This window comes from Amblyomma americanum, chromosome 3 (assembly GCF_052857255.1).
Source record: "Amblyomma americanum isolate KBUSLIRL-KWMA chromosome 3, ASM5285725v1, whole genome shotgun sequence".
Lineage (NCBI taxonomy): Eukaryota > Metazoa > Arthropoda > Arachnida > Ixodida > Ixodidae > Amblyomma > Amblyomma americanum.
Genome location: NC_135499.1, coordinates 58739930 through 58751826, shown reverse-complemented (window position 1 = coordinate 58751826; position 11897 = coordinate 58739930). Strand labels below are relative to the sequence as shown.

General features: G+C 49.2%; 1 protein-coding gene across 2 annotated transcripts; it reads right to left on the bottom strand.

The window, feature by feature from the left end:
* Positions 1-1662: 1662 nt before the first annotated feature.
* Burs (Cuticle-tanning hormone bursicon) lies at positions 1663-11236 on the bottom strand. Of its 2 annotated transcripts, none has more exons than XM_077655919.1 (3): positions 11161-11236; positions 9160-9393; positions 1663-1932 (listed from the first exon to the last, which is right to left on the bottom strand). In XM_077655919.1, exons 2-3 carry the CDS (start codon positions 9391-9393, stop codon positions 1720-1722), a joined length of 447 nt encoding a protein of 148 aa, XP_077512045.1. In that variant the 5' UTR covers positions 11161-11236; the 3' UTR covers positions 1663-1719. The 2 variants fall into 2 exon arrangements, with proteins under 2 accessions (XP_077512045.1, XP_077512046.1); XM_077655920.1 differs by having other exon boundaries at positions 9160-9400; positions 11161-11223.
* Positions 11237-11897: the final 661 nt, after the last annotated feature.

The following is an 11897-nucleotide window of genomic DNA, read 5'->3' as shown; positions in this document are numbered from 1 at the left end:
AACATGCGGTGACTTTATTCGCTACGCTTCTAAATTTGCCTTCTAGCAGTACCACGGCCTTCTGGCACATCCTGTTACCCGGAGGAGCCATGCAAGACTTCGTGGATCCTCCGAGTGACCTCCTGATTTGAATGCTTCGTTTCCTTTTCACAGTTTTGCCGGTTTGTGGTCTCTGGCACCTGGCTGGTTAGGACTATCAGCTACCATCGGGCCCATGGCAGACCGGACTGCTCCAGATGGCCCGCCGCATCTGGGCGGCTCTTCCTCGTGCGAGGCAAATACTGGCACTGCCTCGGACCAGCCCTCTGACCACATTGACTTCATTTTACCTCCTAGTGTGCTTCTGGAGCCGACCTTCTCCATCACTCCGGAGGTGCCTCCTGTTCCTTCTTGGGACCTGCAGTCTCTGAGTTTTTGGGGCATCTAGGTCACTCCTTGCAGCTGGCAGGGGCTCTGAAGTCACCGCAACCAGCCTTCTTGGAGTTGGGCACGGACGTCGACGCCATGAGGGCTCAAGAGCCGATTATTACTACGATTTCGTAAAGTAAAGCAAGATAGGCCCCGCAGGCCACGCTGTCCTAAGACTTATGCCTAAGATTTATGCCGCCAAACGGCGCATTTGCACGCAAGCGCGGTCGCCGAGACCAACTATTCGCGGACGCTCCAGGCTTCTTTGGAAGCTAGACAGCGCGAGCTCGACGCCGTTAGATCACGGCTTGCCAAGACGTCCGCCAGGGTCGCCGCGGCTCAGGCAGGAGGCACTGTTCCGCCGGACTTCCGCTGACACACTGCTTGGTGCGCCGGTTCCTCTTCTACAGGGGGATACCGGAACTGCAGCCCTGGATGCGATCAGTGCTCCCCCCCCACCTCAAGAGCGTCTTCTCGCCGGGGACTCCCGAATAGACCAACTGCCGCATCAGTTGTTATTTACTCCCGTCGCGACCTCAGTGGGCGCGGCTCTCAAGGTGGTGGTATTAAACAAGGCGAGCATCGATCCCGAGGTCGAAGGCATCTGGGCTGTTTCCCTCCGGCCGTCCCGTGATGCCCTCACGGTTGCCTCCTGGGGCATTGTGGACCTGGACTGCCTCAAGGCCTCCATTCCCTGGATCGAGGTCACTAGAACCTCGATAAATGTCCGTGTCCCTCTGCAGAGGATCCCGCACATTTGTCTGCCTGGGGCCACCATGACGTGGAGCCGCAAGACCGCGTCATGGCACTTAACCGCCAGAACCCCAATCTCAATCTGGACACAACCTCTTACAAGGTCAGGATCTATTTTCTCCGAAGATCCGGACAGCTCGTCCACGTCCTCGAGGTGGACCCGCTTGCCTTCGCCTGTCTACGCGCGGCACGTCGTGTGACGCTCGGGTGGACTTTGGTCGAGGTCCGCGAAGACCTGCATATGCCGCTATGCTCCTACTGTGCGCAACACGGCCACGATTTGAAGCCATGCAATCTGCAAAACGAACCTTCGAAGGGTTGCTGCATCCGCTGCTCGGGGTCACATGCTTTTGTGGTTTGACCTATACCATCCCATAGCACACAACCCATCCTGTGCTTAGTTTTTACCTGTGCTTAACTTTTTTCAAGATAACTTTACACAGATCACGCGCCATCCTAAACTAATTCCTAAATGTGAGGAACTCAGTTGTTTGAGCCGGGTAGAGAGAAGATAGTTTATTCGCCTCGCTACGCCCCAAGCTAAATCGCAGCAACTGATCAGAGGCCGACGAACTCTTGGGGCAGCACGGAGGCTTCGTCGGGCGCTGTACAAGGGCGGCACATGCACTCGACCGGCGCGCGGGTGATGAGCTTGCGGAACTTGGGCCCCGGACCCTTTGGGCAGAACACCGCCTTGGTGGCCTCACGTTCCCCCATCTCCTGACAGCACATGCAGGAACGCTCCACTTGCCAGTACCGTGAGCCAGACACCTGCCAAGAAAAAAGGAAAAAGATCCGGTTAGGTTTTTTTTATTCTGCTACACAGCCTGCTATATTGGAATTACAGCACAAATGTATTCCTACAAGATGGCCAGGTTCACTGTCGATTTTTTGTCATATAGAAGTTCATGAGCTTTAAGGTAAAACCGCGACAAAATTAAAAGCTCTCTTTTGTCTAGTAATATAAGCCAAAAGTCGATGTTTCTTCTTGAACAATTTATCCAATTTTAGATTCCTCTCCTGCGAAGTATAGGATGAAAAAGATCCGGATGAAATAAAAAACTTCGAACCACAGAAAGAAAGGCTAGAATCATGTGGAAGCTATGAAAAGTTGTCGTCGAAAGGTTATTACTCTCAAGAGTAAGATTAATATTGAGAAGTGGCGTGGTTACTCTTTGTAAAAGGCGTGGAGTGCCGGTGCTTTTAAAACAGTAGTTCAGTTGGCAGTTTTTGCAGAATTAACCTGTTCCAGAATGCACAGTGTTCTGAGGTTTTAGCGGTGTATATAATGCCGGTACCGCAGTGTTTTAGCAGCAGGATCGTTATCTAGGGCTGCAGCTTCCGGGACCACAAAAAATTCGTAGCAGATCTGCCGGACGCGCGCTCACCTTCTGCCTCTGTTCACGTGTGCCTCACGTCGAATACGCCTAGCTGTCCCCAGTGTTAGGTGACCGTCGTCAGTGCGCAAGCCGTGCATTTAAAACGAAATTTGATTTCGTTGATACATCCAAGGAGTGAACATCTCTGGAGATGCCCCAAAACCGCAGAGTACAATAAAGTTTTCTACTCCCCCTCCTCGTTCTTTCACTCCCTCTTTTATGCCTTCCCTTGCGGTACCGTTCGGGTGTCCACCAAAATATATCAGACATTGCCGCGTCTATTCCTTTCCTTAAAACAAATTTTCAATTTTCAGATTAAAGGCGCACTAATTGGCCCACATCTCGGTGGACACATGAATCGTGCCGTGAGAGAACAAATATGAAGATACTAAGAGAGAAGCCAGAAAAAGGCCCTCTATTGCAGGTTCCGAATAAATGACGGCCGTCTATAGGGCTTTTTTAACGCGGGATGACAACCTACACCGAAGCGGCGTCTTTTGCCTTTGCCCTCGATATAGGCACGGCCGCCGTTGCTGTGATTTGATTCCGCGTGTTCGGGTTCAGTAGCCTATTGCGCTAACAACTGATTTACCAAGGCGGGTAGTGTATGTAATGAACGAGTTCCTACGCACAGCATCGCACGGGTGATGAGCTTCGGGTAGAGTCAAACAACGAAGCGAGGAACCTAGGTAGATCTAGTAGTTGAAGCGAAACCCGTAGTGAATGAAGGCAGCCGATCTCCTCGTGGATGCTCCATTGATAACGACCGACCACGTGGAAAAATGCAGATCGAAACGTCAAATATTTTAGTTGGTGACCACAAGGGATAATGAAGATACCATAAAAGAAGATAATGATGGAATGGATCATCAATTAAGAGTTACAAATTAATCCGAGCTCTCACTAAGCTCAGCTTTTTACGTAACATAGCTTAATTTTTCGAGACGAATAAGAGGCGGTTATGATACAATAACTGAGAGGATATATGCTTCTTACAACGTAAAGGCAGGAGCCATGAGACACACGACAGGGCTGGCCAGAAAATGTGGCGAAGAAAGGAGGGTACCTGTTTCCCTGTGCTTCTCTGCTGTGCATTCCACTTCTTTTGCCTTGCGGTCTGTGTGTTTACGCTGAGCAAAGTATTAAGCATATTTCCTCAAGCCACCTTTTTACTACACCAAAAGAGAATTTGGAAATGCTCGGAATGCTAACGTGTTTTCATTGGCCCATTTATATAGAATGCATCTTGCGAGATTGAAAACTCCTAATAATGTGTGTGCCACACGAATTTCATGATGTGTTGTCTACCTAAAATTAAGCCTTTTTTAAACGCCACCGATACCGGTGAGCCAGGTTTCCTTGCACGATATAATACTAAGTGCGGGATCGCGTATAGTGATATCTATTTGAATAAAAAGGGTACAAAGGACATCTCGACGAGTAGGATATATATCTAGAGAAATTTTGAATCATAGAGAACCGGTTAATACACATAACCTGATGCTCGCCTGTGTAGTTAAAAAACTGCAGAACAATATTGCGTAATTGTTTATTTGCGTGCCATTATTTTATAGCTCCAGTTTCTGCATAATGGCGCGCAGTGAAATGTCGAGCGAATAATTTTAAGGTTAACCGCAGTGTCAGAAAGCTCCGCCTCCCGAAGAATTCGCGCACACGTCGGTGGTGGGGCCGGCCTTTGGGCGTGCAGAAAGAGACGAGAGGGAATGGTGCGCAGGCGCAGAAATTCAAATTTTGAGTCCAGATAACTGAGGTTTTACAAAGCGCAATAACAAATTTTTGCATGAGGATATTCGTGAAGAAGATTCCTTTAACATCCCGGGCACACCGCCACTTTATAATATATGCCGTACTGATCTGTGCCACCTAGTTTTGCATTGCTCAGACTTACACAAGGAACGCGAGAACCACGTAGCCAAGCATGGTTTTCTCAAGGACAACTGGTTGCGACGACTGGACCGACGACTACGCCGACAACGTCGACAGCGACGACAACGACGACGACAAGGAGGCCAGGAAGGGACGCCTAAGAGGTGCGCTCTAAAAAAATGGCTGCGGTTTAGCTCTGGTTAAACCTGGGGTGACGCGATAGCTGCATCTGGCCGAGTGGAACTCGCTCAGTCGAATTGCAAAGTCAGTCTTTCGCCGCTCCGTTTCCAGCGGTGGCGCCGCTGCGCCACCGCCGGCTGCCACAGTGGCCACGGTACCGCCACGCTGAAGGCTCGAAATGCTAGCGTAATGTAGGCGCCCGGCGCGCACACCAGCTGCGGGCTATGACGCCACTCCGCGCATGCGCACAGCTGGCGGAGCGCTGGTGCCAAGGTTCAGCATGCAGCCATGCTGACCTCGCGAGGTGGCTGGAGTAGTGTAGCTATCGCTACAAAAGGCACCTCATCCGCAAGGCTCCCAGTGTGCGTGCATACGGTGAAAACCAAATGTGCAGCTGCCGAAGCAGAAGACAGCAAATGTGAGGGATAGGGGCGATGTTTCGTTTCAAAACGATTTCAATCTGGCACGTTACGGGGATGTCAACACCTCCTAGTGTGACGGGGCTGCAGGCGACAACGTGAACTTGTCCTCGCCTCATCGCTATGGTTCTCTGCGGCTGACTTCGCTAGTACTTGCTCACTCCTATCAATACATTTATGGTCAGTGCGCTAGCAGTAAAAGAACATTTAAACCTAAATGAAAACTTGTGCCTAATTCTAGTTGGATTTTTTTTTCAAGTGATGCGTTAGACATTTGAGTACATGGTTGGCAATGAGTTATGCGCCCATGACCAAAAATAATTTATGATTGATTTTTTTCGCACAAGCTGTTGAGGTCTCGGTTTCATCAACCGAACGCAATGGCAGTGACGTGTAATTTGTATTTAGGTGAAGTGAGGCACCATACGAATCAATTATATTCGCTGATACGTAGTTCTAATTCACTACAGCACCTAAGCCAACCTGATGCATGATTTTGAATGACAAAAATGACGCATAAACAATAATACAGCACTGTGTTTGACACTGTGTTTAGATATCCCAACCGTGCCGCACTGCTTGCCGGCGCAGCCTGACAATGCACTCCTGGCGTCGAGACCGGCGCTGTGAACGGCTCAGTGCACCGGTCTCGACACCAGAATTGTCCGCATTCAGTGCGCCGGTCACAAAATGAGGAGTACATTGTCCGGTGGCACACGCATGGAGTGCGACGCGGTTCGAAACAAAGAACCAGGTCATTTACTTTTGTGCCTAGCAGTACAAGGCTCTGTGCGGCTTGCTATTTTCTCTTTCGATGGTGCTCGCTCTTTTGTTGAAATAAAACGAACCTCCGCTCTGTTAACAGTTTCTTCCGCCAGACGTGAAGTAAGGCTTGAACCAGCTCTTGCCCTTGTTTGAGCCGAAGTACTTCAATAGCAATTTATGATAATGAAACATCTGCGTAACTCTATGGGAGAGATGGTGCGGTGCCAAAACTGGCCGCACTGCGAAGCTGGCGTTAATCGAGGAGCATGTTTCGGCAAGTGGCGGAGCTGGAGGCTACCTAACTTCGCAGAAAATGACGTTTTGCGCTGCGTCGTTTTCTTGCTCAGGCAATTTACCTGGTGCAGTGTCGAGGTGTATGTACGCGTGTGTTTTTGTGAACCATCCAGTGCTGCCTGTGAATGAAGCCTCCAGCTTGCTTTTTGACAGACTGCCGCTACAGCTACAGGAGTAACGATGACTGTTTCCCATCTAACGTCGGAACGGAAGACAAGTTGAGATACTCCATACCCCGAAACGACTGTAGTGTTTATCGATTTTCCAAGCGTGCGTGTTTGTGGAAAACATTTCAATGCACACGGGCATCGTCGGCACGAAGAGGTATTAATGAATCGGGTCATGTCGCTGCGATGCGACTTGCCAAGCAGAAGTCTGACGGTGCTCCTAGGTTATTCGATGCGCTCCCGCGATTTTCAACCAAGCCCAACCTATGTTCTCGTCCATCTACAAAGACATACCGTATCGCATCAGATCCCTGCACAGCAGCAGAAGCTTTGGATAACTTCGTCCCGACCTCCGCGGCAATCGACGATGCTCTTGAAGCAGCTAATCACGGTGAGGATGATGTCAACACAGACAGCTCGTTAGTGCCAAAGAGTAATGGCTTGGAATTCCAAAAAGGAAGCACTGGCTTGAATAACACCTATTCGTTTTCTTTTTGAGATGCTGCAGAAAACAAACACCCAAGTTTGGATTTAGTCTGCGGCATTGTAGAGCCATTCCGCAATCCGGAGCAGCGCATGAACTTAAACCGCAGCTTGGAGACTGTACACAGTTTGTCAAAAGTTCAGAGCCCAGGGGGTTTTCTTCCTAGCCACACCGTGCGGCTCGTAATGCATCCCCGGCGTTCCAACTAGCCTGTTGATGAGATTTCTGGTCCTGCCCCTTTCACTTGGTAGGATTCCCACGAATAATACAGGAGCTCTCCTATACGGCTGAGATGCCAATACCCTCCCTGTGCTCTAAATTTATGACAAAGGTTGCACGTGCAAAGTTTGCTGAGCGTGGTACGAAAGTCCAGCTGCTGAGAGCTCCTATATGTTGGCGCTTCATTTTTCGGCCTTCGTAGTATATGTGATTAATTATGTAGAAGTCTTTCACCTTTTCATGTCGTTTTCTTGTAAACTGACGAAGGCGGCGACGAGTTAGTGGCAGAAATATTTCACACTAGCATGTTAAAGAAGACTGTAGTGCAGTTCTGAAATGCATACCTGAGCATGTCAGAATTCTGAACAGTGTCGTTATTGAGACTGGGATCGAAGGAATGAACGGCTCCTTCACTTAGATTTCTCGCATAGCGGCACTCTGTTGACAAAATGGCAAATTCACGCCCGCCAAAATTTACAATTTATAAGCTCAAAAGATCAAGAACTGAAAGTGCTGTCTGCTGCGAAACTGTCGCGAGCTAAACCGAATGCACTGCTCTTCCTAAACCAAAGCAGTACAGGTATCTGGCCTAACATTAGAACCGTATCGGAAAAGACCGGCCCTACAAAGGACCAGGATGGAACCATCCTGTTGCAATAATGGGCATTACCCTTGCTGCTTGGGAGCTAAACTCAGCGCTACCGCGTATAGCAAAGGCCAGAGCGATGTATTCACGTGTTAGTAGGCTGAAGTTGCTAATGCTTAGCCATGCATTAAACCCTTCATGAAGATCGCACGCCTGATAGTGCAAGCGTACCACAGTAAACTGCAACGTAGTGTTAAAGCTGCAGTCTCGTCCACTGAAGCTAAGCTAGCGTCATATGTGCAGCAGAAGCTTCTCACTTAGTGCAGCTTATAACGTACTGCCTTGCGGTCACGTGTTTACTGTAAGCTAATGAGGAAACCACACGTTTAAGAAATGTTTCAATGCCCCATTAAGCATGATAAGTCTCCACGCAGCAACGAGACGATCGCAAATGAAGAGGCACCCATGGCACTGCCGGCAGCACTCTTTCTCTATATAAGCGTCAAGCGGGTTACAATTAGGAATTTTAGCGATGCAGGATCTTCGCTTCTCTTCTGCGAATATTAAAACCACGAAACAATAGTGTGGGTGCGGAAACAAGTTTTTCTGGCCAACCGCAACATAAGTCATCGGCACCGCCTGCGCTTGTGGCTCTGCGATCGGCGGTGACGCAGGCCCAGCGGCCGCTTTTGTCCGCAACCCAAGCTGTGGCCTGAGTTTCATGGCCATTAGGAGTATCCAAAGACTGTGGTTGTGGTATCCCCCGCTGGTTTGCATTGATATATATTATTTTTTTCTTGTAATCCGCAATTGCTTAGTGTATAATATTTACGTTCCGTTCAAGTTCCGAACGTTCCATTTGAGTGAAGTTGCCCTCGACGCTGCGCTGAAAAGCTCTGTATCTGCTATTAAAAACATCTGCTCCGTCGACCCTGATAACTTAAGAGTGTTCCAAAAAGTGATCAGTGCTGTAATAAACGTTGAATTGTGAGGTGTGAACGGAAGCTATAAAATGCCGCTTGATGCCTGTCAAGCAGTGAAGCCACCAGGAAGGTTGGTTTTTTTTTTTGACAAAATATGCAGTAAACAATGTTTTTGAAAGCCATGTGCGAATACTTGAGCACGCGTTTGAAACCTCACGTTTGTTTCAATAGTGAACTACATACCGCTTTTTAGCATGGCTACTACTGCTTAAACCTCCCCCGTGATGTTTCAAACCTTTCTGAAAGACAGTGATTTACGCCTTTGGAGGCTTGAAGCTTCCCAGAAGACCACAACGCCATTAGGATTTTCTTTGTGAGAAGCAAAAAAATTTATGTGTGCGTGGCTGAATAGTGCGCCCAAGGATGCAGAAGTTAGGAAACAAAACTGGTCATAAGCTCATCACAGGCCGGATGCCAGCTTTTGTAGTAAACGGCAACGGACATCTAAAGAATAGCATGAACAGTTACTGTCGTAAGAACTAAGCATGTCCGTTTGATTTACGTAAGCGTTTAATTGCAAGCTGAGTGGCGCAGTGTGCAACCGCCTTGGCCCTGTCTCCAAGAATCCCATTGCTCGCTTTCAAGAGACATGGTGACGCTGGCGCGGAATTTCGCAGCGGCTCTTGGCGGCGTACCTGGACGTAGGAAGAACAGGATCCCTGGCAAGCGAATGACGGTATGGGCTTGGGCTGGCAGCCGGGCTGCTTGAGCACGTGGATGACGGGGCGCAACTGGCAGCTCTCTTCGGGACCCATCACGCAGAGCGCTGGCAAGGCAGCTGCTAACACGAGGAGCCAGCTCACCGCAGCCGCCAGACCACCGCCGCAGCAAGACAGAAGCCGGCAGCGGGCTGATCGTGTGAGAACCATCTAGGACCTCAGAAAAAGGAAGAATTTGTTTGGCCACGTTGGCCGGAGACATAAAAAAAGAAATGGTTCAGAACATGGCCGGCGACGCCGAGAGCTGAAGGCCCCAGCCATTCGCGCAATGAAACTATCCCAAATATACGGGGTCAGTGACGTGCCATAACTATATTTTTGAGTGTGCTGTGTAGGTGGCGCACTCCGGAAACGTGCAACACGGGAGAGCGGCACGAATACTTGAAAGCCTGTTTCAGCTGTCATTACGTAGAAAGCTAAATGCGACCTCTGAGTGTGTCTCTCAGATTACGGTCATCATCATCATCATCATCATCATCATCATCTTAATCAGCCTAACTACATTCCCGCTGGGCAAAGGCCTGCACCATACCCCTTTAATTAACCCTATCTTTTACTAGCAGAGGTCATATTATCGCAGCAAACATCGTAATCTCATCCGGCCATCTTGCTTTCTGCCGCTCTCTGCTACGCTTGCTTTCTCTTGGAATCCAGTCCGTTGCTATTAAAGACCATCGGTTGTCTTGATTACGCACTGCATGCCTTGCCGATACGCGTTTCTTCTTGTTTCAGAAGACATCGACTAGCGTTTCTTCTTTGACCTACTCTGCTCTCTTCCTGCAATTTAACGTTACACCTACCAGTTTCTTACCGTAGCACGCCGAGTTGTCATCACTTCAAGTTCGATCTTTTTCGTTAGCCCTCACATTTCTTCCCTATGGGTGAGTACCGGTAATACGCAGCTTACGGAATGATGGCACAAAACGACAATGGTACACAATGTTTGCAGCCGGGCTAGCCGCCAGAGACAGACTGTCGTCTTGTAAGAGGAAAACATGCTCTACAGACAACGATGAGGGAAGAGGTGGCATACAAGCTGCAGCACTTTTAGACCCTAGATAAAATTGAAGGTGTACCTAGAAAGCTCGGTTCTGAAGCGCGAATGAAGGAAGTCTGTCCTATTGTTTAGACTGCACATTTTGAGGGGGTCAGCACGGAATGCCCGCCAGCACTTTTTCCATGGCGTAATACGAAGCGTGCCCCGTTCTTGAATACTGGTGAAATCCTCTAACATGGGTATCATTGCCTGAATCGCCGGATATCGTAAAATAAGGATATGAATACTTGAAGTCGTATTCGTATGTTCCTAACAGGAACATCATATGCGGATGATGTTCCTGTTAGGCAGTAAGGGTAGCGGCGCGGTTCTTGTGCTGGTATGCATCGAAGCCCGACACCTTTCAAATCTCCTGACGATTCAGCTTTTCCAGCGCTAGCCTGTTTCACATCAGCAGAGAGCGGTTTACATTTACGCGGAGAGTTACACCACTGGAGGAAAGAAAAGGAGCGAGGACATTCTATATTGTTCCATGGTTCTGCATGCTCTTAACCAGCACACCAAAACCTGAAACAGCGTCCCGCAGTTATAAACTCATGATAATCTGCTTTCGCGCTCAAAATCAAAATCTAACCGACGCTTATAGGATGTTACAGACAGTCGTTTTCTAATCTGAAATGGGCGAGTAGTTTAAACAGTTCAAGCACTGATCACTCAGATTTCATGCTAACGCAGATCCTAGCTTAGATTAATTATCCAAAGCACATTGGAAACGCAGAGCTCCTCAGGTTGGTTTCGTATATTATGAAGTACGGTATTTTCGCGAGTTGACACCTGCATGCGAGACACTCGATCACGTGGAGTCGCAGAGCTAGCGACAAATGTATTCAGCCGGCAAAGAGAGAAAATAGGGGGCTCACGTTTGCGCAGCGTGGAACTGCTGTCCACTGCCGGACTTCCAGGGCCGGCTGGCCTCGTCGTTGACGGATCAGGCCTTTTGAGCCGACGCTGAGCGATCGGTGCGTGCCGAGCGCAGGCGCCCACAATCACCCCCTTGCCCCCCATTGTGCCGTCGACACAGGGAGCCGGCCGCGGGGCGCCGGACGCGAAGGGTCACCGGCTCCCGCAGATCACTGTATACCGCGTCGCGAACCCGCGGTCGAAGTTGGCCGCTTGCGCTAGTAGCTGCCGATTCGACGAGGGTTCTACGACCGCTTGCGGCTCTGCCTCAGCTGGTAAAAAAGAAAGTGCCACACGCGGTGTCGCTAATGGAATGCCTCGGTCGCTGCGAGGTGACGAAAAACTGCACTGGAAATGGGGAAAAGATTTGGGGGTGCTTTACATATGCGCCCAACCATGTGTATGCGAAAATCAATGTGGGGCGACTTCCCGCGACTGTGGATATAAAACGCTAAAGAAAATCTCTTGACAACATCGAGTGGGTATGGCGCCATTCGATGCCGCCAGCTCAGTACGGGAGCGCGCACAACTTCTCCAAGACGAAGAAATGACAAGCACTTAAGCCTTCCTGTTAGGCTTCAGTCCCTTTCTTGTCTTATCTCGCTTCAGATCAGAAGTGTACGAAGGTAGCAATGAACAATAATGATCTGAAACACAACAATGCAGTCAGCACTACAGTACCTTTTTTGCCTAATAA

Excerpts from the sequence above, each read along its gene's own strand:
- Burs (XM_077655919.1), bottom strand. The coding sequence starts at position 9,393 with ATGGTTCTCACACGATCAGCCCGCTGCCGGCTTCTGTCTTGCTGCGGC. Across the intron at positions 1,933-9,159 it reads CCTGTTCTTCCTACGTCCAG|GTGTCTGGCTCACGGTACTG; the intron begins GTACGCCGCCAA and ends TTTTCTTGGCAG.